The sequence below is a fragment of the Elaeis guineensis genome, chromosome 8 (assembly GCF_000442705.2).
Source record: "Elaeis guineensis isolate ETL-2024a chromosome 8, EG11, whole genome shotgun sequence".
NCBI lineage: Eukaryota > Viridiplantae > Streptophyta > Magnoliopsida > Arecales > Arecaceae > Elaeis > Elaeis guineensis.
Window position 1 is genome coordinate 103,206,860 of NC_026000.2, and position 25,723 is coordinate 103,232,582.

General features: G+C 43.8%; 1 protein-coding gene across 4 annotated transcripts in view; it reads left to right on the forward strand.

Moving 5' to 3' along the window:
• The first annotated feature begins 17,711 nt into the window (after window positions 1-17,711).
• LOC105035958 (U-box domain-containing protein 45) overlaps window positions 17,712-25,723 on the forward strand; it is a 56,642-nt gene continuing 48,630 nt past the window's right edge. The window contains exons 1-4 of one of the 4 annotated variants that reach the window (XM_073242451.1): window positions 17,712-17,914; window positions 18,380-18,457; window positions 19,038-19,223; window positions 19,942-20,049. In XM_073242451.1, coding sequence (XP_073098552.1) covers window positions 18,407-18,457; window positions 19,038-19,223; window positions 19,942-20,049 — 345 coding nt within the window. In that variant the 5' untranslated portion in view covers window positions 17,712-17,914; window positions 18,380-18,406. Of the gene's footprint in view, window positions 17,915-18,379; window positions 18,458-19,014; window positions 19,224-19,941; window positions 20,050-25,723 lie in introns of those variants that run through there. The other 3 variants (XM_073242452.1, XM_073242453.1, XM_073242454.1) reach the window with 3 other exon arrangements.

Consider the following 25,723-nt stretch of genomic DNA (forward strand, 5'->3'; position numbering starts at 1 on the left):
CATCTGGACTCCTACGGGAGCCGGACTTCGTCCCCAACTTCGACTACAGGTGGACTTCATCCGGACTCCTACAAGAGCCGGACTTCATCCCCGACTTCAACTGCGCAGGTAGACTTCATCCGGACTCCTACGGGAGTCGGACTTTGTCCCCGACTTCAACTACAGGAAGACTCCATCCGGACTCCCACGAAAGCCGGATTTCGCCCCCGACTTCTACTACAGGTAGACTTCATCCAGACTCCTACGGGAGCCGGACTTCGTCCCCAACTTCGACTGTAGGTGGACTTCATCCGAACTCCTATGGGAGCCGGACTTCATCCCCGACTTCAACAGAAGGAAGACTTCATCCGGACTCCTACGGGAGCCGGATCTCATCCCCGACTTCAACTGCAGGTGGACTTCATCCGGACTCCTACGGGAGCCGAACTTCGTCCCCGACTTCAACTGAAGGAAGATTTCATCCGGACTCCTACGGGAGCTGGACCTCGTCCCCAACTTCAACTGCAGGTGGACTTCATCCAGACTCCTACGGGAGCCGGACTTCATCTCCGACTTCAACTGAAGGAAGACTTCATCCGGACTCCTACGGGAGCCGGACTTCATCCCTAACTTCGACTGCAGATAGACTTCATTCAGACTCCTATGGGAGTCAGACTTCGTCTCCAACTTCGACTGCAGGTGGACTTCATCCGGACTCCTCCGAGAGCCAGACTTTGTTTCCGACTTCAACTGCGCAGGTAGACTTCATCCGGACTCCTACGGGAGTCGAACTCCATCCCCGACTTCAACTACAGGAAGACTCCATCCGGACTCCCACGGGAGTCGGATTTCGCCCCCGATTTTGACTACAGGTAGACTTCATCCGGACTCCTATGGGAGCCAGACTTCATCCCCAACTTCGACTACAGGTGGACTTCATCCGGACTCCTACGAGAGTCGAACTTTGTCCCCGACTTCAACTGCGTAGTTACACTTCATCCGGACTCCTACGGGAGTCGGACTCCGTCCCCGACTTCAACTATAGGAAGACTCCATCCGGACTCCCACGGGTGTCAGATTTTGCCTTCGACTTCGACTACAAGTAGACTTCATCCGGACTCCTACGGGAGCCGGACTTCGTCCCTAACTTCAGCTGTAGGTGGACTTCATCCGGACTCCTATGGGAGCCAGACTTCGTCCCCAACTTCGACTGCAGGTGGACTTCATCCGGACTCCTACGAGAGCCGGACTTCATCCCCGACTTCAACTGTGCAGGTAGACTTCATCCGGACTCCTACGGGAGCCGGACTCCGTCCCCGACTTCAACTACAGGAAGACTCCATCCGGACTCCCACGGGAGCCGGATTTTGCCCCCGACTTTGACTACAGGTAGACTTCATCCGGACTCCTACGGGAGCCGGACTTCGTCTCTAACTTCAGCTGCAGGTGGACGTCATCCGGACTCCTACGGGAGCTGGACTTCGTCCCCAACTTTGACTGCAGGTGGACTTCATCCGGACTCCTACGAGAGCCGGACTTCATCCCCGACTTCAACTGCACAGGTAGACTTCATCCGGACTCCTACGGGAGCCAGACTTCATCCCCGACTTCAACTACAGGAAGACTTCATCCAGACTCCTACGGGAGTCAGACTTCGTCCTGAACTCCTATTGTAGGTGGACCTCACCCCGAACTCCTACAAGGGCCGGACTTCGAGCTCCTACCGCAAGCGATCCCCTTCGAGTTTCTGCTACAAACGATCTACCTCAAATTCCTGCCACGAGCAGTCCGCGCTGGATTCCCACCGTAAGCCTTTGGCCGAGCTTCCGTTGAGGGCAAATTCCTTTCGAATTTCTATTGCCGACAGGCCTGGACCCCCTGGCAGGCCACAATGACGACCACGACTCTGCTCCACTTCCTGCGACAGATTCTGCGTGGCTCCATCACTCCCTGGCAGGCCACAGTAATGACCACGACTCTGCTCCACTTCCTGCAACTAATACCGCACGGATCCTCCACCCTCTGGCAAGTCGCGATAATGGACGCCGCTCCACTCCCCATGACAGACTCCACGTGGTAGGTCACAGTGATGGCCATGATTCCACTCCAGTACCCTCCATAATAGACTCCTCTTGGCTTCGAACGGCCCACTGCCAGATGGTTACAAACGTCGCTATCATCTATCGCACCCTCCGCCTATAAAAAGGAGACCCCAGATACGTTATTCTCTAAGCTCTAATTTCTCTCCCAAAAACTTTGCTAAAATTTTCGTTCGAGCACTCCATTCTTGTTAAGGCAGAGAACTGACTTGAGCGTCGGAGGGTCTTGCCGGAGCAACCCCAACTCCGGTTTAGACTTCTTTTGCAGGTCCCGACGGCGACCGTGACTCCCTCGACTCTAGCTTCTCCGACGCAGGCAGATTTTTGCACCAACAGGATTGGCGCTAGAAGGAGGGTGGCTGTGTCTTTGCAGTACCCTTACTTTTAAAGGAGCGCTCAACGAGACCACCTCCGGTCATCTTTTCTGACGACCTCTCCTCCCTCCCCCACTAGATCTTCGCCCGATGCCTCCCCGCAAAGCATCCACACAGTGATCCATGGCCTCCGCGGCCAGATCTCAGGCTCCGGCTTCACCTCCAATTTCCCAGGCTCCCCCTCCTTCGGCAACGGCCGCCGACATGGAGCGGTCAGACAATCGGCCTCTGATGGATTTCGCCAACACCATCTCGGAAGAATCCCGATCGGGAGCGACCGGCGTATTGGCCGGACCTCCCAAGCAGCAAAAGATTGAGAAATCCATAACTTTCACTGAAAAAGATGCTCGGAGAGTTCAATTTCCTCATAACGACGCAGTTGTAGTTTTCTTGAATTTAGCTAATTATGATGTCCGCTGCATTCTTGTCGACAATGGAAGTTCGGCCGATATTTTGTTCTATGATGCCTTCTCAAGAATGTCCATCCTTGATGGCTGTTTGGGGCCGATTAGTTCCCCTCTGGTAGGGTTTACCGGCGATGCTGTCTTGGTGGAGGGAGTAATAACTTTGACTGTAGCTGCGGGTCGATATCCAAGACAATCCAAGGCTCTGGTGAATTTTCTGGTGGTGAAGGCACCGTCAGCCTACAATGCAATCCTCGGCCGACCTGACCTCAACGCTCTCTGGGCCGTAGTGTCAACCTACCATTTGAAATTAAAATTCCCTACCAACTAGGGGGTCGGAGAAGTCAGGGGAGACCAAGCCCTGGCCAGACACTGCTAAAACATAGTCTTACAAAGAGGTGACCAATCTGACCTCTGTCCAGTTGATGGGCTGGATGCCCGCGACGACCTCGCTGAGGAGAGGGGCGGCCCAATCAAAGATCTGGTTTCGATCCCTTTGAACGACGGGAATGCGGAGCATGTGGTGAAGATCGGCTCCAACCTGGGGGAAGAGGTGCAGATGCATCTCATTGATTTCCTACGAAAGAATGCGGATGTTTTTGCTTGGGTTCCAACAGACATGCCAGGGATTGACACAGAAGTCATGGAACACCATCTGGCCGTCGATCTAAAGCATCAGCCGACGAAAGAAAAAATCCGAGGTCATGCACCGGAGAGACAGAAAGTGATAGCCGAAGAAGTGGACAAACTCCTGAAAGCCGGATTCATTAGAGAAGTCAATTATCCCGATTGGATTTCCAACGTCGTCCTAGTCAAAAAGGCAAACAGCAAGTGGAGGATGTGTATAGACTTCAAAAAGCTGAATAAAGCCTGCCCAAAGAATAGCTACCCTCTGCCCAAAATTGATCAACTGGTGGATGCAACCTCGGGCCATGAGTTTCTCACCTTTATGGATGCATTCTCTGGCTATAATCAAATCAGGATGGCACCGAAAGATGAAGAAAAGACTGCTTTCATTACTAACTGTGGCCTTTACTGTTACAGGGTCATGCCTTTCGGCCACAAAAATGCAGGTGCGACCTATCAGCGGCTGGTGAACAAAATCTTCAAGGAGCAGATCGGCCGCAACATGAAGGTCTACGTGGACGACATGCTAGTGAAAAGCAAATCTTCTGTGAACCACGTCGTCGACCTCGAGGAGACCTTCGGTGCCCTTCGAAAATATAAGATGAAGCTGAACCCGACTAAATGTGCTTTCAGAGTGACCTCGGGGAAGTTCTGGGCTTCATGGTATCATGGCGTGGAATTGAAGCTAATCCAGAGAAAATTCATGCCATCCAGGAGATGGCCGCCTCGAAGTCGATAAAAAAGGTTCAGCGCCTTACAGGGAGGGTAGCAGCCCTGAATCGTTTCGTAGCGAGGTCGGCCGAATGGTGCTTACCCTTCTTCCAAACCCTCAAGCGACCGAAGAACTTCTGTTGGACCGCTGAGTGCCAACAGGCGTTCGAAGAGCTGAGGAGCTACCTCGGCTCACCTTCGTTGTTGGCGAAGCCCGAGCCTGGAGAGGAGCTGTTTTTGTACCTGCGGTCTCCCCTATGGCTCTCGCAGCAGTCCTTGTCAAGGAAGAGGCGAAAATTCAACGGTCGATCTACTACATCAGCTGCGCATTGAGAGACGCCGAAACCAGGTATACTAAACTAGAGAAACTAACTTATGTCCTGTTGGTTGCAGCCCGGAGGCTCCGACCCTACTTTCAAGGGCACACCGTAATGTTGCTCACCGACCAACCGATAAGGCGATTCTGCACCGGACAGATGCCTTCGGGAGGATGGCGAAATGGGTGATCGAGCTCACAGAATTTGACATCAACTATCGACCCAGACCAGCAGTGAAAGCCCAGATATTGGCAGATTTTATAGTGGAGTGCACTATCCCGGAGGAGCCCGAACCTGAATTTGGCAAAATTGACGGCCTAGAGCCCCAACCGAACTCCCCCGAAGAAGAAGCAGACCCCCCTAGTTGCTTTTGGGCCCTCTACGTGGACGGATCTTCCAACATGTTGGGCGCAGGCGTGGGCCTGATCTTAATCAGTCCAGAGGGAATCATCATGGAGTACGCTCTGCACTTCGAGTTCCCCGCAATAAACAATGGAGCAGAATATGAAGCTTTGATCGCAGGATTGAAGATCGCCAGAGAGTTGGGAGCAGACCGGCTCCAAGTTCACAGTGACTCCCAACTGGTAGTGGGGCAGGTCAGTGGAAACTACGAAGCGTGGGAGGACAGTATGGCCAAGTATCTCGAAAAGATAAAGGAGCTCGTCCCCGCCTTTAGTAGCTTCAGCATCAGGCAGATTTCAAGGACAAAAAATACCATGGCCGATCTTCTCTCTAAGCTGGCTACGCTGGCTCCGGCTGAACTTTTTGAAGTTCTGAAATGCCCAAGTACGGAAGAATCACGGCCCGTGATGAAAATTGACCATGAGCCCAGTTGGATCGACCCTCTGGTGGCATATCTCAGAGATGGGGTTCTCCCTCATGATGCAAAAGAAGCTCGAAAGCTCAGAAATCAAGCCTCCCGATACATCCTTTATAAGGACAAGTTGTACAAGAGATCATACTCTTTGCCCCTTTTAAAATGTCTCCGGCCTTCAAAAGCTGACTACACCTTGTGGGAGGTACATGAAGGAATCTGCGGAAGCCATCTGGGGGCTAGATCCTTATCCCACAAGCTGCTCCGCCAAGGATATTACTGGCGATAATGCATCGTGACTCAATTGAATACGTCAGAAAGTGTGACCGATGTCAGAGATATGCCAACATCCAAAGACAGCCCGCCACCGAGCTTACACCCTTGAGTGCCCCATGGCTGTTTGTGCAATGGGGGATGGATATCCTTGGACCCTTTCCCGTGACGTCGGGGCAGAGGAAGTTCCTCCTGGTAGCGATTGACTATTTCACCAAGTGGGTTGAAGCCGAGCCACTGGCGAAAATCACAGAAGCTAAAGTGCAAGACTTCATCTGAAAATCAATCGTTTGCAGGTTCGGCCTGCCAAGAACCCTAATTACTGATAATGGGCGATAATTTGCGGGAGCGAGATTCGCCGAATTTTGTGAAGACCTAAACATCTCCCACAACTTCACATCAGTGGCCCATCCTCAGGCGAACGGCGAAGCTGAAGTGACCAACAGAACTCTGCTGCAAGGGATCAAGATAAGGCTCGAAAAAGTGAAGGGAACTTGGGCAGACGAACTTTATCATGTGTTGTGGGCGTACCAACTACCCAAAGGCTGCCCACGGGAGAGACCCCCTTCGCTCTAGCCTTCGAAACGGAGGCTGTTATCCCAATTGAGCTCAAGCTCCCGTCGGCACAAGTCGTGGCATTCAACGAACATCACAATTTGCAAGGTCTTCAAGCCAACCTCGACTTGCTGGAAGAAAAGTGGGAGGTAGCTCAAGTCTGGATGGTAGCCTACAGACAGAAAGTCGCCCGCTATTATAATTCTCGGGTCAAGAATACAGTCTTTAGAGTAGGAGATCTAGTGCTTCGACGAGCCGCCATCTCGTAATCTCAGGATCGGGGAAAGCTAGCCCCAAATTGGGAAGGCCCATAAGAAGTCAAAGAAGTAGTCCGACCCAGAACTTATTACCTCAAGGAGCTCGGAGGAGCAGACCTCCCGCGGCCATGGAGCTCGAAAAACTTACGAATGTATTACCAATAACTTTATTTTAAATAAAAATTTTATATCCGCATGTCTTCTCTCTTGGCACGAGCCTATATTGACAGGACAGTCAAAACAAACCACGTCAAGAGCAGGAGGAGAACTTCATCTCGATAAAATCGAAGGCCCAGTTCTCCTTAGATCGGATGGGGGGAGAGACCCTGCAATGCCCATATGTGCCCCCACAGCCCTGTTAGGGACAGGAGGAGGACCTCACCTTAACTTGAGCAAAGTCGAAGGCCCGGTTCTCCTTAGACCGGATGGGGGGAGAGGCCCTGCAACGCCCATATGTGCCCCCACAGCCCTGTTAGGGACAGGAGGAGGACCTCGCCTTAACTTGAGCAAAGTCGAAGGCCCGATTCTCCTTAGATCGGATGGGTGGAGAGGCCCCGTAATGTCCATATGTGCCCCCACAGCCCTGTTAGGGATAGGACGAGGACCTCGCCCTAACTTGAGCAAAGTCGAAGGCCCGGTTCTCTTTAGACCGGATGGGGGGAGAGGCCCCGCAATGCCCATATGTGCCCCCATAACCCTGTTAGAGATAAGAGGAGGACCTCGTCCTAACCTGAGCTAAAATCGATTACGTCAGGAATAGGGAAAGAACCCCATCCTGACACCAATTAAGGTCTGGTCATCCAAGACCAGATCAGAAAAGGGGGACCTCCTCAGTGGCCCCTTCGCGCTCCCGCGACCCCACCAAGAGCAGAGGGAAAACCCTCACTCGGAAAAAGAAAAAGGAAAAAGGAGAGGGAAGTTAAAAAGGAAAGAGACGGACTGCGTCAGCGACGAATGAAAAACAAACAGCATCAAAGATGCAGGGAACCTCATCTCAGCGAGGATTGGGGTTCTCATCAAAATCTCCGATCTTCAAAAAAGCTCTCCACACAAGCCAGAGATAAGACGGCTTCCTCAGGGTGACGAGAAGCTCAAACCTCTGAGCTCGAACTCTGAAGGGGGGCGTCATACCCGAGCGACCCCGGACAAATTTGCGACTGTGGATGAAAGGATGGGTCAATGTGACGGCAATCGGGTGCCCCCGAACGGCATCGATTTCGTGCAAGGCAAACGACAATTCAACACATGAGTAAAAGAGGTAGCGAAAAATTCCCTTCTCATGTTATTTATTAAATATGCATTACAGAGCCCTTAGGGCTGAAGAAGAAGGATGACCGGAAGAGCGAGCCGACGTGGCAACGACCAGTAACCTCCAGACGACGTCAAAAAAAAAAAAAAAAAAAAAGAAGAAGAGGAAATGGGAGAGGAATACAACAATAACAATAGTGAATGAAAGAAGTTCGGCAGGCGATAATTTGACACAAAGTGCAGACAAAATAACAAAATCTCCTTCTCATTCTCGATTAAGAAGATGTACGTTACAAGACCCTGGGGGCCGAGGAAAAAGAACATTACTACAGGACTCGAAAGGAACACGTTAGGGACCACTTCAAGCTCTCGATTCCTTCTTCCAGTTCCGTCCTTTTCAACGATATTTTTCAGTGTGTGTGATAAACCCCTCTGCTCTTACCCCCCACCTCGTTCCGCTCCATTGCCGAAACCCCAACCCTAGGGGGAAAAGGGGGGATAGAATTCAAAGGACGGCGACGGCAACGGCAGCGGCGACGACGACCTGCATCAAGAAGAATCGGAAGTACCTCGGAGGCCGCAACGATGCCGGAGGCATGCACCACCACCGTGTGCTCCGCGACGACCACCATCCTGGGTACTTCGACAAGGTCGGCATGCGCTACTTCCACCATCCCCGCAACAAGTTCTACTGCCCGGCCGTCAGTGTCGATCGCCTCTGATCCCTCGGCCCCGACGACGTCAAGAGACCCACCACAGCTTATGATGATAGCTCTACCCCCTCGACCGGTGTCACCCCGTTCAACTACTCCAAAATTCTCGGGTGGAACGCGCTCATCGGTTGTTTCCGTTATTAAATCCCTGTTGTTGAAGGAATTCTCCCTCGAGCCCCCTTTGAGGCGGTGGGAACCCTCAGTGACAGTTCGACAGCCGAAGAATTCGCAGGCCACTGTTTTCCCCCTCCTACTCCTCTTGGTCCGTGGCATCCTCTCGAGGTTGGCCACCGGGGCAGAAGGCCCGACGGGAGAACCCCTCGAGAGGGCTCGGAAGTTTGAAGGCGACGGGGAGCCGGTGGAGATGGCGAAGACTGGTGCGAAGAGTGCTTAGAGTCAAAAAGGGCGCCGCTTGAGTGACAAAACTCTTAGGTGAAGTGAAGCCCCTGGAGGGAAGGAGGGGGCTTAAATAGGCGACGGGGCCTGGCATAGTTATGATGGCAGATATCCCTAGGTCAACCGGTGCCTGCCACGTGTCCCACTCACTGCGGCATGGAGCTGACCGCTGGCGGAACCATTATGGTGTGGCGCTTGGGACTGCACTCCGGGGGGGATCCCGAAAGGACTCTTCGGATCATCCTAATCGGAAAAAGACTCCTGCACGCGTGCATTAAATGCCAAAATATCTGAGGGCGGTCATGCACAGGATTCAAGAGGACAACTTCGGCTGTGAAATTTCTCTGTACTTCCTTCATTCGAAACTCGAACTCGGAAGTAGGGGGACTGGTGTTGGGTATAAGATACCCCCTCAGCCGAAGTTCGCGCTAGGAGTGACCCTCCGGGGGTTCTACCGACATCCGACCTTCGGCGGCATCTTCCTGAGCCTCTCCGGCGGTCGAGCCTCCATAACGTTCCCGAGTTCTACCGATGGATAAACGGCCACCAGTGTAGGCCGGATTCTTCACGACAGGCGGGCTTCGCCTAAGCCCCGGCAGTGGTCGACCACCTCGAAGACTTCATCCGGACTCCTACGGGAGCCGGACTTCGTCCCCGACTTCAACTGAAAGAAGACTTCATCCGGACTCCTACGGGAGCCGGACTTCATCCCCAACTTCGACTGCAGGTGGACTTCATCCAGACTCCTACGAGAGTTGGACTTTATCTCCGACTTCAACTACGCAGGTAGACTTCATCCGGACTCCTACGGGAGCCGGACTCCAACCCCGACTTCAACTACAGGAAGACTCCATCCGGACTCCCATGGGAGCCGGATTTTGCCTTCGACTTCGACTACAGGTAGACTTCATCCGGACTCCTATGGGAGCTGGACTTCGTCCCCAACTTTGACTGCAGGTGGACTTCATCCGGACTCCTACGAGAGCCAAACTTCATCCCCGAATTCAACTGAAGGAAGACTTTATCCAGACTCCTACGGGAGCCGGATCTCGTCCCCAACTTCAACTGTAGGTGGACTTCATCCGGACTCCTACGGGAGCCAGACTTCATCCCCGACTTCAACTGAAGGAAGACTTCATCTGGGCTCCTACGGGAGTCGGACCTCGTCCCCAACTTTAACTGCAGGTGGACTTCATCCGGACTCCTATGGGAGCCGGACTTCGTCCCCGACTTCAACTGAAGGAAGAATTCATCTGGACTCCTACGGGAGCCGGACTTCGTCCCTAACTTCGACTGTAGGTGGACTTCATCCGGACTCCTATGGGAGCCGGACTTCATCCCCAACTTCGACTGCAGGTGGACTTCATCCGGACTCCTACGAGAGTCGGACTTCGTCCCCAACTTCAACTGCGCAGGTAGACTTCATCCGGACTCCTACGGGAGCCGGACTCCATCCCCAACTTCAACTACAGGAATACTCCATCTGGACTCCCACGGGAGCTGGATTTCGCCCCCGATTTCGACTACAGGTAGACTTCATCCGGACTCCTACGGGAGCCGGACTTCATCCCCAACTTGACTGCAGGTGGACTTCATCCGGACTCCTACGAGAGCTGGACTTTGTCCCCGACTTCAACTGCGCAGGTAGACTTCATCCGGACTCCTATGGGAGCCGAACTCCATCCCCGACTTCAACTACAGGAAGACTCCATCCGAACTCCCATGGGAGTTGGATTTCGCCCCCGACTTCGACTACAGGTAGACTTCATTCGGACTCCTACGGGAGCTGGACTTCGTCCCTAACTTCAGCTGCAGGTGGACTTCATCCGGACTCCTACGGGAGCCGGACTTCGTCCCCAACTTCGATTGTAGGTGGACTTCATCCGGACTCCTACGAGAGCCGGACTTCGTCCCTGACTTCAACTGCGCAGGTAGACTTCATCCGAACTCCTACAGGAGCCGGACTCCATCTCCGACTTCAACTACAGGAAGACTCCATCCGGACTCCCACGGGTGCCGGATTTCGCCCCCGACTTCGACTACAGGTAGACTTCATCCGGACTCCTACTGGAGTCGGACTTCGTCCCTAACTTCAGCTGCAGGTGGACTTCATCCGGACTCCTACGGGAGCCGGACTTCATCCCCAACTTTGACTGTAGGTGGACTTCATCCGGACTCCTACGAGAGCCAGGCTTCATCCCCGACTTCAACTGCGCAGGTAGACTTCATCCGGACTCCTACGGGAGCCGGACTTCATCCCCGACTTCAACTACAGGAAGACTTCATCCGGACTCCTACGGGAGCCGGACTTCGTCCTGAACTCCTATTGCAGGTGGACCTCACCCCAAACTCCTACATGGGCCGGACTTCGAGCTCCTACCGCAAGCGATCCCCTCTGAGTTTCTGTTACAAACGATCTACCTCAAATTCCTGCCACGAGCGGTCCGCGTCGAATTCCCACCGTAAGCCTTTGGCCGAGCTTTCGTTGAGGGCGAATTCCTTTTAGATTTCTATTGCCGACAGGCCTGGACCCTCTGGCAGGCCACAGTGAAGGCCACGACTCTGCTCCACTTCCTGCGATGGATTCCGCGCGGCTCCATCACTCCCTGGCAGGCCATAGTAATGACCACGACTCTGCTCCACTTCCTGCAACTGATACCGCATGGATCCTCCACCCTCTGGTAAGTCACGACAACGGACGTTGCTCCACTCTCCATGACAGACTCCACGTGGCAGGTCACAGTGATGGCCACGATTCCACTCCACTACCCTCCATAACAGACTCCTCCTGGCTCCGAACGGTCCACTGCCAGATGGTTACAAACGTCGCTATCATCTATCGCACCCTCCGTCTATAAAAAGGGGACCCCAGATACGTTATTCTCTAAGCTCTAATTTCTCTTCCAAAAACTTTGCTAAAATTTTTGTTCGAGCACTCCATTCTTGTTGAGACAGAGAACTGACTTGAGCATCGGAGGGTCTTATCGGAGTAACCCCAACTTCGATTTAGACTTCTTTTGCAGGTTCCGGTGGTGACCGCTACTTCCTGTAGGAACCTTATCTAGGGTTTCAGGGTTAGATCTTGAAACTTTTTCAAGATCATACAGCGGAAGACTAAAATAAATCAAAATTTATTTTCTAAAATCAGAAAATTTCTAGATCTAAGATCCTATTACATGATTATTACATAGCATTAAATCAGAAATTAAAATATATAAATATAGCATGAACTACATGTTGATCATATCAACATGTTTCTATACTACATCTAATGTATGTATTAAACAATAGATCAGATCTATTACCTTGCAAGTTAGACATTCTAACCTTGTTGATCTGGGCTTGAGGATGATGTTGCAAGCCGCACACGCGTCCAGCCTTTAGGAGTCGTCCACACGAGCCCACGAATCTCGATCAGAAGTCCTGCTTCAGGAAATCAGCACAGTATGCTATACTGCGCTGATCCTTCTTTGATGGTTGATCAGGTGCCTCCTTCTTCTTGATTTGGACTCTTCCAAAGATGGAAAGTAGAAGGAGGAGTTTCAGATCTGAGATGCTCTCAGAAAACTCAAGATGGAGGGAGGAAAGATATGAAAACAAAAACCCTAGAAGAAGACCCTCTTCTTCTTCACGTTTTTCTCTCTAGACATCCAAATTTGCATCTTTTATATCTCCACGACCCAAAGGTATTTCTCTCTAATTTTTGGATGGTACAAAGGTCTCTCAAATCTCTGACTTCTCCTAAAATTTCATAAAGAAACTCATCTTATATAGAGAGATATGATAGAGTCCTTATCTAGGTCAAACACCTAGTCAAGGCTTATCCAAACATGGCAAGTTAAGGGACGCCCAACTCTTGAGCACCTCCTTCATATTTTCGTACATGGATCACCAGAAAAGGGTGCACAATGTATACCCTAAAAGCCACAAAAATTCTAAAAAAAATTTGGATAAATTCGATGCAAAATTGAAAGAATTTTGGATTTCTAAAACTCTATCTCATAGAATTCGAAATCCAAACTTATTCCTTTTAGATTTGATCCAAACCACCTTCCATGTAAGAAAGAAGAGAGGAGACCTTTTGTGAACGTGGGAGAGATCTGGGAGAGGACTTTTGTCGCATAAAATAAGTGGAGATTGGCGTTGAATAAGAGAGAGGCGTGGAGAAGGATTATGTGGCGCAAGGTGGAATCCTAGTCTTACTAGGATTCTGTTTTATGACTTGTTTTAATTTGGTTTCCCAAACCAAATCAAATCAAAATTAGATCAACCCAATTAAAATAGGTCTTAACCCAATTAATAATCTAATTTAATCAGATTAAATTAGATTTAAATTTGATTTAATTTTCTAATCAAATTAGAAATTAGATTGACCCAAGTCCTAGTTGAACTAGGACTAGTTTTTTCTTGCACTTGGCTTATCCAATAAACCAATTGGACTTGATCCAATCAAGCCCAAACCAAATCTAATTAAATTATATTTAATTAGACTTAATCTCATTCCATTGGCTTAATCAAATTAAGTCAATCAGCAATCGAATTGCTAATAGATCCTCCTGCAACACTTGCACTGGGTTAAATGTCAATCGTATTGATCATTTAACCCTAGAACGATTCTTAATCGTTGATCAACCATCTGATCGGATCATGAACTCTAATGTGTGTGACCTCATAGGTTCGAACCTAAGCCGATAGCATAGGAACAAATTCCTATACCAATCGAAGTGACCATCTAGCAACGGTACCCGACGACCGGATAGGTCGAATGTGTGAACAACATCCTTAGAACCCATGCGGATATAGTTTTCATATAATTCATCCCCTTGACCAAAATGATCATAGGACACCCCAAAGTTTAACTGTCAACTCTGATCAGGTTGTCCACATTGTATTTCAAAATATCAAATCTATCTGATGGATTACCCTGACCAAGGTTTTGCTAAATTGAAATACAGCGACTCATTCTTCTCCAACTCTTGGAGTGGTCAATCCCATCTCGATCACACTCTGACTTCGCAAGTACTTGACTGTGCCCAGAAGCCTTCCATCCTTGAATTAGAAATTTAGTTAGTCCAGTACCAAAGCACAGTGAGTTACTTGCAAGTCACTGAGGCGATCTCAGGTCTAAGGGACACTTATACCTATATCCCATCAGAGACATTCTCGACAGCAGAATACTCTGGAGTTGGTCACGTTCAATGATGATGTACCCTTACATCTCACCTGTATGTCATACCAGTGTCTCCACACTCCTTGGTTAAGAGGACAACCAACCTATATGGCCTACAGCGACCTATGCTCGATAGAAGCTGTTGTCCTTGTTAACAGCCTATCATTTGGTCGTGAACAGTTTTAAGGACTAATCGATAAATCCTCTCTTTATCGAATCTAAATAGTCCTAAGGACTTCATCATAACAACGGAGTTCATTAGAAGATGAAAGCTTATGATGAAAATACCAAATATATTTTATTTATTAACAAATCAATTACAATACTTAGTTGCTCAATCGTTAACAGCTTGACGATTGGCTTTTTGGGACATATTTTTCAACATTTTCTCCACTCCAACTTTTTCGATGTAGATGAATTTTTACATCAACAATAATATTTAAAAAAATAAAAAAATAATCCGGTCAAGATGGGGATGTAGATCCAATCTCGGCAACTAAGGTTTACTTTAAAAGAGCGTCTCGTTGTCAGATTGAGATAACATACTATATTATTCTTATACATTGTTTGTCTGTTACTGAAGAGATTAAATAATTTACTTTTAATAGTAGTTTTCCATTAACAGCATATATGCCGGTACCGGTAAGCCTCGCGTGTAATTTTCCGCTTTTCGTTTTACCTTGCTTCTCTCCGGCGTCTTTTCAGCTCACGTGTCTCTTCCTTGCCATCAGGGCAACCCCCGTACATAGAACGCATTGTCTTGCGGCCACGTGGTACATGAACGCTCGTGATATGCTGACGATCTGATGCCTCTGCCTTGGTGATCACGTGTAGGTCTTCTTTCGAAATCCACTAACTGACTCACACGTGTCTCCGTTACAGTGAATTTCGGGATTAAACACAGCGAACTCACTACCGGCAGAACCCGCGGCGACGAATCAGCCACGTTTAAGGCCGCGAGATTTTCGAACCCAAATAATGAAAGCCCGGCAGACCGGTGGTTGGTGACAGCCTTCGCGAGTGTTTTATCTAAATAATTAAAAAAAAAATTATTTATAAAAATAATTTAATTTTTAATTTATTTATCAAAATGATGTAAATTATATAAAACATCATTCAAAATAATATTTTATGATGGCCACATCATCATTCTTTTCCATCTATTTTTTATATGGATGACGAAAAAAAATAAAATCATCACTTCAAATGATATTTTTTAATATGCCATTTGGAATGGTATTTTTGGAAACATCATTTTAAATGATGAGTTTAATTATTAATACTTCAAAAAAAATAAAAAAATTATAATTTTAAAATTTTAAAAAATAAAAATTATAATTTTGATTCAAATAAAAATCATCATTTCAAATTAGTATCCTCATTTTAAATTATCTTTTTAAAAAATATCTGAAAAAATTGGTGCAAAAAAAATAAAAAATACCATAAAAAATTAAAAAAAATTATAATTTTAAATTTTAAGAAAATAAAAAATTTTAATTTTAATTCAAATAAAAATCATCATTTCAAATTGCAATCCCCTTTTTAAATTAATTTTTTTAAAAAATATCATAAAAAAGAAAAAAAATGAGAAAAAAATAAAATTATAATTTTAAATTTAAAAAAATAAAAATTTTAATTTTAATTCAAATAAAAAATATCATTTAAAATTATTTTCTCCATTTAAAATTAATTTTTTTAAAAAAATATCCCAAAAAAATCTTAAAAATTAAAAAAAATATCATAAAAAAGAATAAATGAGAAAGAAACGTAAAAACAATAAAAATTATAATTTTAAATTTAAAAAATAAAAATTTTAATTTTAATTGAAATAAAAAATATCATTTCAAATATTATTTTAATATCCCCACCGACGGACCAACCAAAAAATAATTTTATTTGAAATGATTAGAATTTGAATTTGAAATGATATTTTTTATTTGAATTAAAATTAAAATTTTTATTTTTTTAAATTTAATATTATAATTTTTATTTTTTTCTTATTTCTTTCTCATTTTTTTCTTTTTTATGGTATTTTTTCTTTTTTTAATTTTTTAAGATTTTTTGGGATATTTTTTTTAAAAAAAATAATTTTAAATGAAAAAAATAATTTGAAATGATGTTTTTTATTTGAATTAAAATTAAAATTTTTATTTTTTTTAAATTTAAAATTATAATTTTTATTTTTTTATTTTTTTCTCATTTTTTCTTCTTCTATGGTATTTTTTTAAAAAAATTAATTTGAAAAGGAGATTGTAATTTGAAATGATGTTTTTTATTTGAATTAAAATTAAAATTTTTATTTTTTTAAAATTTAGAATTATAATTTCTATTTTTTTTCAATTCTTTTTTTATGATATTTTTTATTTTTTTTTACATCAATTTTTTTTCAGATATTTTTTTAAAAAGATAATTTGAAATGGGGATAATAATTTGAAATAATAATTTTTATTTGAATCAAAATTATAATTTTTATTTTTTTAAAAATTTAAAATTATAATTTTTATTTTTTTCTATTTTTTTTTTTTTTTGGCGGTGTTTTAAAAAATATCATTTGAAGTGGCAATTTTTTTCGTCGTTTACGTGAAAAATGGATGAAAAAAGGTGGTAATGTGGCCATCATAAAACGCCATTTTGAATGACATTTTATACGATTTGCATCACTTTGATAAATAAACTAAAAATTAGATTATTTTTATAAATAATTTTTTTTTATAAATTATTTAGATAACGCACTTCAGCCTCTGTGCTCCTGCATAGAAACAATCACCAGCTATACAGGAAAATTCAACTATTTTGAAGAAATATCGATCCGTACAACCAAAGAATCTGAACTATTTCGAATTGAGCCTTGACACAAATTGCCCTGATCTATTTACATTTGATCCGATCCATTTTAAAAATTTATAAGATTTATCAAATTTTAAAATTAAAATTGTTCAAATCTCGATATATTGAATTCGGATCCAGCTCAATCTGAATTTAGTATACCATTAGAATCTGAACTCGGTGGAATCTCTAAATTATATGTTTTAAGATTTTTATGACCAATATATTTAATATAAAAATAAATTTAAAATTATTTTTATATATTTATTTATTTTAAAATTAATATTATTTATTATCTATTTTATGTAGTTAATAATAGTTGGTTATATGGTAATTAAATTGTAGGTGGCTATGAGAACACAATCCGGATCTCAATTTTTTTGGATTGGGATTGAATTGTATATGTATTTGATTTGATCCAAATAATCCATCAAATCGAAAATTTTGGTTGTGGGTCCAATTTAATCTAATCTGATCTTCTAGTCGATCGGATCTGGATCCAATTTAAGATCTGAACATCAAATTAAGATGGATTGGGGCCGCTAGTGATCCAATCTATTTGCAGCCCACTCTGAACCGGCAGGGCAATTTTCATGATTTTTAGACTTAAACAAGGTAATTTTTGGCATACAATAGTGTAATGGAGACGGATCTAGTAACCGACGGAGGTCGGCAAGCTGATAAACCAGAGACAAAAAAAGCAGATGCATGGAATCGAACCAACGGTTATAAATTTCCAATCGTCGTCAAGCGGTTCTATCATTAATTTATTAATTAATTGGCTATTCCGTACCGTTTGATTTGCGGACGACAGGATTCATCCAACGAACAGTTGGGATAGCCTGTACAGCCAATATTTGTACATCGCCGACCGCAGGCGGCAGCCATCCCGTCATTATCTTCAAACGACCAATGATTAACAACAAAATGATAATTTTAATCGTCAGATATACTACTTTAGTATTTCATTGAACAAATCAAGAGACCCTTTCGTAGCTCGCATTCTTCGTTCTCATTCTTCGTTCTCTCCCTCTCTCTCTCTCTCTCGCTCTCGATCACACCTCCGCCCCCGGCCGCACTCCCGACCCAAAGAGAAAACCTAGATATCGCAGTAGAGACAAATGAGATCGAACGGGACGATTTTTTTGTAGGTATTGAAATGGGAAACTGTGGAGATTTTACTGAGTTTGAAAGATTTTGATGCGTTCTTGCGGTTTCTATCGCATCTAGTGGATTTTGAGCTGCGGGATTTTGAGCTCTGTTGCATCTTATTTCAAAAATAAACTTTGTTGGGAGTTAAATCTGATGAAATTTCTGATCCCAATTTAGAATGTGCCGTCTCTTTTGAACCTTGTAAGTACGGTGATCTAAGCTTTTTTTTTTTTTTTTTTTCGAATTGATTTTTCTGAGATCGTGATTAAGCTAGTGATCCGTTCTTTCAGCAGGATTTCGAATTCGTTTACGATTTTTCCTGGGATTTTGTTTTGTTGTTATTTTTAAGTTTGGGAAGGATGTGTCAGAGTGATCAACCGGGCATTTTCTAGTTTTCGTTCACATCATTATTCTGCTTCTTTGTAATGTAGTAACCTTTTGATCTTTTAATTATTCTGTATCAGATGATTGAACCTCATTGACGGATAGTTATGGATGCTGCCGAGATTGAAGAGAATCTGTTTGTGGCGCGCGATGCGAAGGTATCATGCTTATCTTTTTCTGAAATAAGTTGACTGCAGTGTTCATCTAAATTGGTTAATGATTATTAATTGATGAAATAATGCAATCATCATTATATGTCCCACAAGATGCATTAACTTTTTTACTGTGTCAAGACGTTCTTTTTGCTCACTTGTGACATAATAGTGTTCTTGTGGAAAATACGTGACACTATTTACGTAGTTGTGTCATCTTAAGCCAGTTTTCTATCACATTCGGTCCTGGTAAAGAAAACCACACCAAAAGTATCTTCATATTTTTTTCATCATAAATTTTCTATTCATCTGGTTTGATATTTTCTTGAGCTAAAAGATTCCTGCTTCTCAGCCTAATCATGTAAAGCAGATAGTAGATTTACTCTTCTAAACCTAATTTGTGTCCATATTGGAACATTGGCTTAATTAAGTGATTGATTGAAAAGGGTTTGATAAATCTATATTTCTGTGATCCTGCTTTTGGCGAAGGTGATCATCATAGCTTATTGCAATGGAATGTTCATATTATAAGTTTGTCTCCCTCGCTGGATTAAATGATCCAGGAACTTATGATGTGCGTGTGCAGTTGCATGGGGGAATGTATAGAATACTTTCAACAATCGTTTGTAGAGTGCTGGAGATCTTTCCGTTAGTAGAAGCAGCAAGACCCAGAACCAAGTCTGGAATACAGGCACTTTGTGCATTGCATGTGGCCCTTGACAGAGCTAAAGGTCTTCTTCGACATTGCTCAGATTGCAGCAAGCTTTACTTGGTAAATCATTTGCATTCAGAATGCAAAAAATTGACTTCTGTATGATCTGGTTCTGTAGGCTGTGTTGCACTAAACTAATGGATATTCCCTGAAAGATTTTTTGTTTCTTTTATTTGTTTGTTTTTTCCTATGTGCTAATGGAAAAAAGATTTTTTAATAACTGTACTTTTTTACCAATTGTAGAATAATGAGCTATGTTTAATGAAATAATCTGGGGAAGTTTTTGATGGAAAAGGATTTTTGTCTTGTGAAACATGTAGGTTGGACATCCCAATTTACACTGATCTGCTCTTCCTAGATATTCAGCTTCTTACTTCAGCTACATATTGTTGTTGGTAATGATATTGGAACTTGCAAACCTGCGACTATGACAGTTAGATTCTCTAGAAAATTCGAAGCTATTATAGCTGTTATAGATGCAAAATCTTTCTTCAGATATGCATTCACTGTGATAATGCAATCCGTCTTTTATGTGAATCTTTCTGCTTTAGACCCACATGTTTGGACAAATTTTAATTGGTGTCTACTAGCCTGCTTCATGATTAGACTGAAAGTAATTTCTAGTTTTTGGAGAAGTTAGTTTTCTTGTCTGATGGTGCAATCTTTGCATACAGCACTAATGTCAATAGAATTGTTATCCAGATGTGCTGAATGATGTAACTTCTGCTTGATAATCTTTTTCATTTTGGGGGTCTTATCTGCATTTATTGAGTTGCAGGCTATAACTGCAGATTCCATCCTTATGAAGTTTGAGAAGGCAAGATGCTCTCTTGAAGAAAGTCTTAGGCGTGTTGAAGACATAGTCCCACAAGCTATTGGTTGTCAGGTATATTATAGAGATCAAACTACTCAAATATTTGCTGCATTATTTGACATCATGTTTCAGTACATAACAATGTTTTATTTGCTTGGCCTTTATAATTACTTCTGCACCAGTGCTGTTAAATATAGAGTTTTATGATGCCTTTGTTGTAATTTACAAAAGGATCTATGCTCATATGTTCTATCTGCGAGTGTTTTAGCCAACAAGCTGTGTGCACACCAACTAAATTTTAGGTTTTTGGTGAATTCCTCATTTGAACCAGACACCAACTTATAAGAGTTTAAAGTGAGGTTGATAGCTGCTTGTAAAATTTTCATATGCTTATTCTAGGACTGAAAATACCATTACTTGAACTGAAACTACCAAATCTTCAACCTAAGCTGGTGCCAAATTTGCTACCATGTTTGCACATTGCTTGAAACTGCTTATGCACTCCATATGTTGGTGCACAGACAATTGTGGGTGCATGCCACCTCCATTGATGTTATAAATAAACTCCTACTATTCTGTTTTCTTAAACGTATAAGCAACTGCATTCTTCTTTCCTGCTTTTGTGGATGTTTGATTGTCTCATGGTACATGAATGCTTTTCCTTTCCTGGTAAATGCAATAAGCTCTCAGATAGTTTTAAGTTGTATATTTAGAAAACACCAGCAAGGAAATATATGGGACATTATCTTTAAATATGTTGTATAATAATTGCCTGTTGAAATAGTCTAATTTTTTTGGATCAAATTAGGTAAAAATCAAGTTTTGCATAGTTTGGACTTTTGAGTGTTCTGTAACATAACGGATGGTGATGATCTAGCATATGACAACCTAAATGTTCATGATATTTAGGCTCTAAGATGGTTAAATCCATTAGCAAATTATCTCTAGGTTTCTTTTGAATCCAATATAAAAACATGTCTAGATTCTCAATTTTTTTTGCCTTTCAAGAAATGTGGTGGGAATGCTACCTTCTAGGTTTGAACGTGGAACCTCTTCTCAGCACATGCACCGAGGTTAGAGGCAGCAATCAGCAGACTCAAGTCCCATGGTCAAATCTTGTTAAATTCTCATTTGATTTTGACAAAAATGATTCCTGGAATTGAAGAAAATTGAAAATGACAAAATATTAACAAAAAATGACCCACAGATATAATACATTAGCCCCATAATTCTTTTTTGGCTGAAAATCTGAAACCTGATAGTAGCTTCAGATTGCTTTTGTATAGAACTTAATGCCAAGCTTCATGCTCTTGTTTTGTCCACTGCTTCTTCTTTATCTATCTGGTTGAGCATCTAGTGCTTCAGTCTATAGTTTTCCCTGAGGGAAGCTCCCTTTTCCATTCCTTCTAGTTGTTTTCATGTCGTAACTGATTCTTGCCTTGCTTATGGACTGTAGGTGCTTTGCTTTCCCTGTGAATCCAAATGATTTTAAGATCCAATTTTTCATCCTTAAGGATAGTGTCTTCTCTTTTGTGTTTCTTTTCCTTTGCCCAGTGTCGTCACTGGTGCTACAGACATTCTGACTAGCCTCATATTTGTCCACCACCGAGGAGCCTGAGAAAATCCTCTCTAATTAGTATCTATAATTAACTGGAATGGTGGGCATGCATTGTGGAGCCTTTTGGTTCTCTATGAATTCACCATAGAGGTTTCCTTCAAATGCCTCCAAGATAATTCTCTATTAACTCCAAATGGAACTGCACGCAAATTTTGCAATGTTACCTCTGCCTTAATGCAGGTGTACAACTTTGACTCTAATCAAACCATTGCCCCTGAGATGAAGTTAAACCAAGTTATGGATGCAAAAGAAGAGTAACGGTGGTGTTCCCTATTGGAATTGTGAATCCTACTTATTGAATGATAAAAAAGAAAGGATAGTTTGTTAAATTCAGCAATCCATTTGCACCAGTCCATGTCGATTCCAGTCCTTAGTAGAGGATGGTTGGTGGGTTGTGTTTCATTATAAAGGATACCTATGCATGTAACAATGATTTTGTATTCCCTGAACTTGCAGAGGTTGAGGTTTGGATAAACCTATAGTTATCAAGAGCTTGGGTGGCTATTTCGTAAATGTCAGAATTTCTTACTTTTGCGCCCCCTCACTTTAGTTGGAATAACTCATTGCCTGACCATTTTTGCTAATTACAGTTGAATTATAACTTATACAAAGCAGAACTATTCACAATTGAATTTTTCTCCATACTGATGAAATATCGTGACCAGACCACATCTATTTAAAATTCTTCCATGTAATAAGCCTGTAATTTCAGCACTTTTCATGTTTGATATAGTTGAAAATTACTTGACTTATTACTGTCATGAATAAAAAGATCAACAAACTTTAATAAACAAATATAGATTAAAGCAGAGAACCAACTGGTGCTTATTAACCCAATTCATCTTAATAGTGTTGATTATAAGTTAATAACAAACCTGAAACAAACAAGCTAAAAAGATACAGCCGAATGCATTTCTCCAATTGAAGTCTATATGAAAAACATATACTTTGACCTATTTTATTAGGATTCCTTCAACTATTTTGAGTACTCCTTGTGTGCTTATATTCATCTTAGTTCATAAACACATGCCATCTGTGGTTCTCATTTTAAGGTGACTCAGAATTATAATTACACCAACTAGTTCTAGGACAATCCTAAGATTGGAAAACTGTGAGGACTCGATTCCTTTTTTCTTTCTTGGGGCTTCAGTCTGTAATTCCATCTACCTTATGTGGAGTTGGGTTCATCTATTGGGTGTGGATGCTTGTCTAGGCATCATATCCTTTCAATACCTAAGAATATCTTCTCATGGGGCTGTATCTGATTGTTATACCATTGTTTGTGTTTAACAATTAAGTGCAGGTACTTTAAACTAATAAAAGTGTTTGGGTAACATTGATTTCCTTCAATCCCTTGTTTTATAGCTGCTTGAAATCTACTGAAAGCAATTCCTTGAAACCTAGTAGACCTGGCCAACTTGTTATTTGCAACCTAATTTGGTAGGGTCAAATCCAAACATGGCATGTCAAAAACCTGTTTGAGCCGCTAATCCAAGCAGTTTGATCATTGAAACCTGCTTGGTTGACTGCTTGAACAGGCCATAATCTCTTAAAGAAATATGATTTACCTATATCTTAACATCAACAAACCATTACTGTAGCCTTTTCTCCATCACTAACCCTAAAGCCCACCCCCTAAGCATCCTGATGGAGGACCCATTCTTGGCACCTAGAAACTAATCATTGTTGCACAGGTCTGTTGACATTTGCTATCTCATCTGCACCAAGGGCCACTAGCTGATGGCCATGGAGTTCTTGTCAATCAAATGGGATCTTGCTTACAATTCTTAGACTAGGTTATTGTGATGGTTGGAGGAGATAGATAACATACTACGGGTAGATAAAGAGGGATTGAAGCAAAAAAGTGAATAAGTTAGTTTTGGTTAGGTTAAAAAATAGGAAAGGAAAAGAGTCATAACTCAACTTATGTCTGAAAAAAGGGTTCAAGGTGTCTTTGACCTTTTTTGTACTTTATTTTTCTAGGCACAAACATCACTTTAGTTTTAAAAGTCATTTTCAAAATATACTTAAATAGAAGTTATAAAATAAAAAAAGAACTTCTAACCCTATTATTTGTAGGGAACCTTATCAATAGTGGTATGTGGACACTACGGCTCACGTAGTATACAATCAGGCAGAGCAAGGATGGTGTTGTATGCTGAGGGAAACTTTATGACTAGAAAATCTAACATAATTGTGGTCTATCGAGATTTCTTGTTGATCATGATGGGAAGAGTGATTACCCCTTCAATTGGTATAGGGTCTCCGAAGAAACCAACTAATGGGGAATCAAGTTTCTGAAGCCAATCTATTAGTAGATTCATCTTTTGAAAAGCTTTCTAAAATAAAATATTGATAGAACTTTCATTATCTAGCAAAACCTTTTGTACATCATAATTAGCAACAGTAAGTGAAATAACAATTGTATCATCATGGGGGTCTGTACCCTCTCTAAGTCGGCAGTTGAGAAAGATATGACTTCTTGGATCTCGACCCTTTTGGGGATGAAACCCGCATTAGAGCTGCTCAAGTATTCTTCCAAGTTGAAGAGCTTGATCCTCCCATTATGGGTCCTCTCGAGATTATGTTGATAACTCTGGTTGTAGGTTGGTGATGTTCCAATTTCTTGGACGAGCATCTACCTCATCTCCCTTCCTCTTCTCAGCATCGATCGTGCACGTAATAACCAAGGTATCCTTGGCAAATAAGAGCTTCAATCTCATCCTTTAGTTTGACGCATTCCTTGGTGTCGGGGCCTTGATCTTCATGGAAGTGATAGTACTTCCATGATTCCTGACATTCAAGGAAGTTTTCATTTTCTTCGGCCATTGAAGGTGTTGGTGCAAAAATCCGCTTGCGCCGGAGAAGCTGGAGTCGAGGAAGTCGCGGTCGCCGCCGGGACTTGCAAAGGAAGTCTAAACCGGAGGTGGGGTTGCTCCGGCAAGACCCTCCGACGCTCAAGTCAGTTCTCTGCCTCAACAAGAATGGAGTGCTCGAACAGAGAATTTAGCAGAGTTTTTAGATAAAAGATGAGAGCTTATAGAATAACGTATCTGGGGTCCCCTTTTATAGGCGGAGGGGCAGTAGTCTGATAGCGACATCTGTAACCGTCTGGCAGTGAGCTGCCCAGGGTCAGGCGGAGTTTGCTGCGAAGAGTAGTGGAGTGGACCCGTGGCTATCACCGGGGTGTGCCACGTGGAGTCAGTTACGGGGAGTGGAGCGGCGTTCGCTGTCGTGACTCGTCATGGAGCGGTGGGATCGCACAGGATCCGTCGCGGAGAGTGGAGCAGAATCGTGGCTGTTAATACGGCCTGTCAGGGAGTAATGGAGTTGCGTAGGGTCCGCCGCAGGGAGTGGAGCAGTGTTGTCCGTTACTGTGGCCTGCCAGGGGGTCCAGACTTGTCGGTCGAAGTTCGGTTGGAGTCGGTAGCGAGGTCCGGTGTCCGTAGGAGTTTGGGCGAGGTCTTCCCGCAGTCGGAATAGAAGACGGAGTCTGGCTTCCGTAGGAGTCCGGACGAAGTCTACTTGCAGTTAAAGTTAAAGGCGAAGTCCTGCTCCCGTAGGAGTCCGGACAAGGCTTACTGGCAGCTGATGTTGAGGACGGAGCCCGGCTCCCGTAGGAGTCCGGGCGGAGTCTACTTGCGGTTGAAGTTGTTGGCGGAGTCCGGCTCCTGTAGGAGTCCGGACGAAGTTTGTCTGCAGCCGTTGGAGTCGCGGACGGAGCCCGGCTCCCGTAGGAGTCCGGGCGGAGTCTTCCTGCAATTAAAGTTAAAGGCGAAGTCCGGCTCCCGTAGGAGTCCGGACAAGACTTACCGGCAGCTAATGTTGAGGACGGAGCCCGGCTCCCGTAGGAGTCCGGGCGGAGTCTACTTGCGGTTGAAGTTGTTGGCGGAGTCCGGCTCCCGTAGGAGTCCGGACGAAGTTTGTCTGCAGCCGTTGGAGTCGAGGATGAAGCCCGGCTCCCGTAGAAGTCCGGGCGGAGTCTTCTTGCAATTAAAGTTAAAGGCGAAGTCCGGCTCCCGTAGGAGTCCGGACAAGGCTTACCGGCAGTTAATGTTGAGGACGGAGCCCGGCTCCCGTAGGAGTCCGGGCGGAGTCTACTTGCGGTTGAAGTTGTTGGCGGAGTCC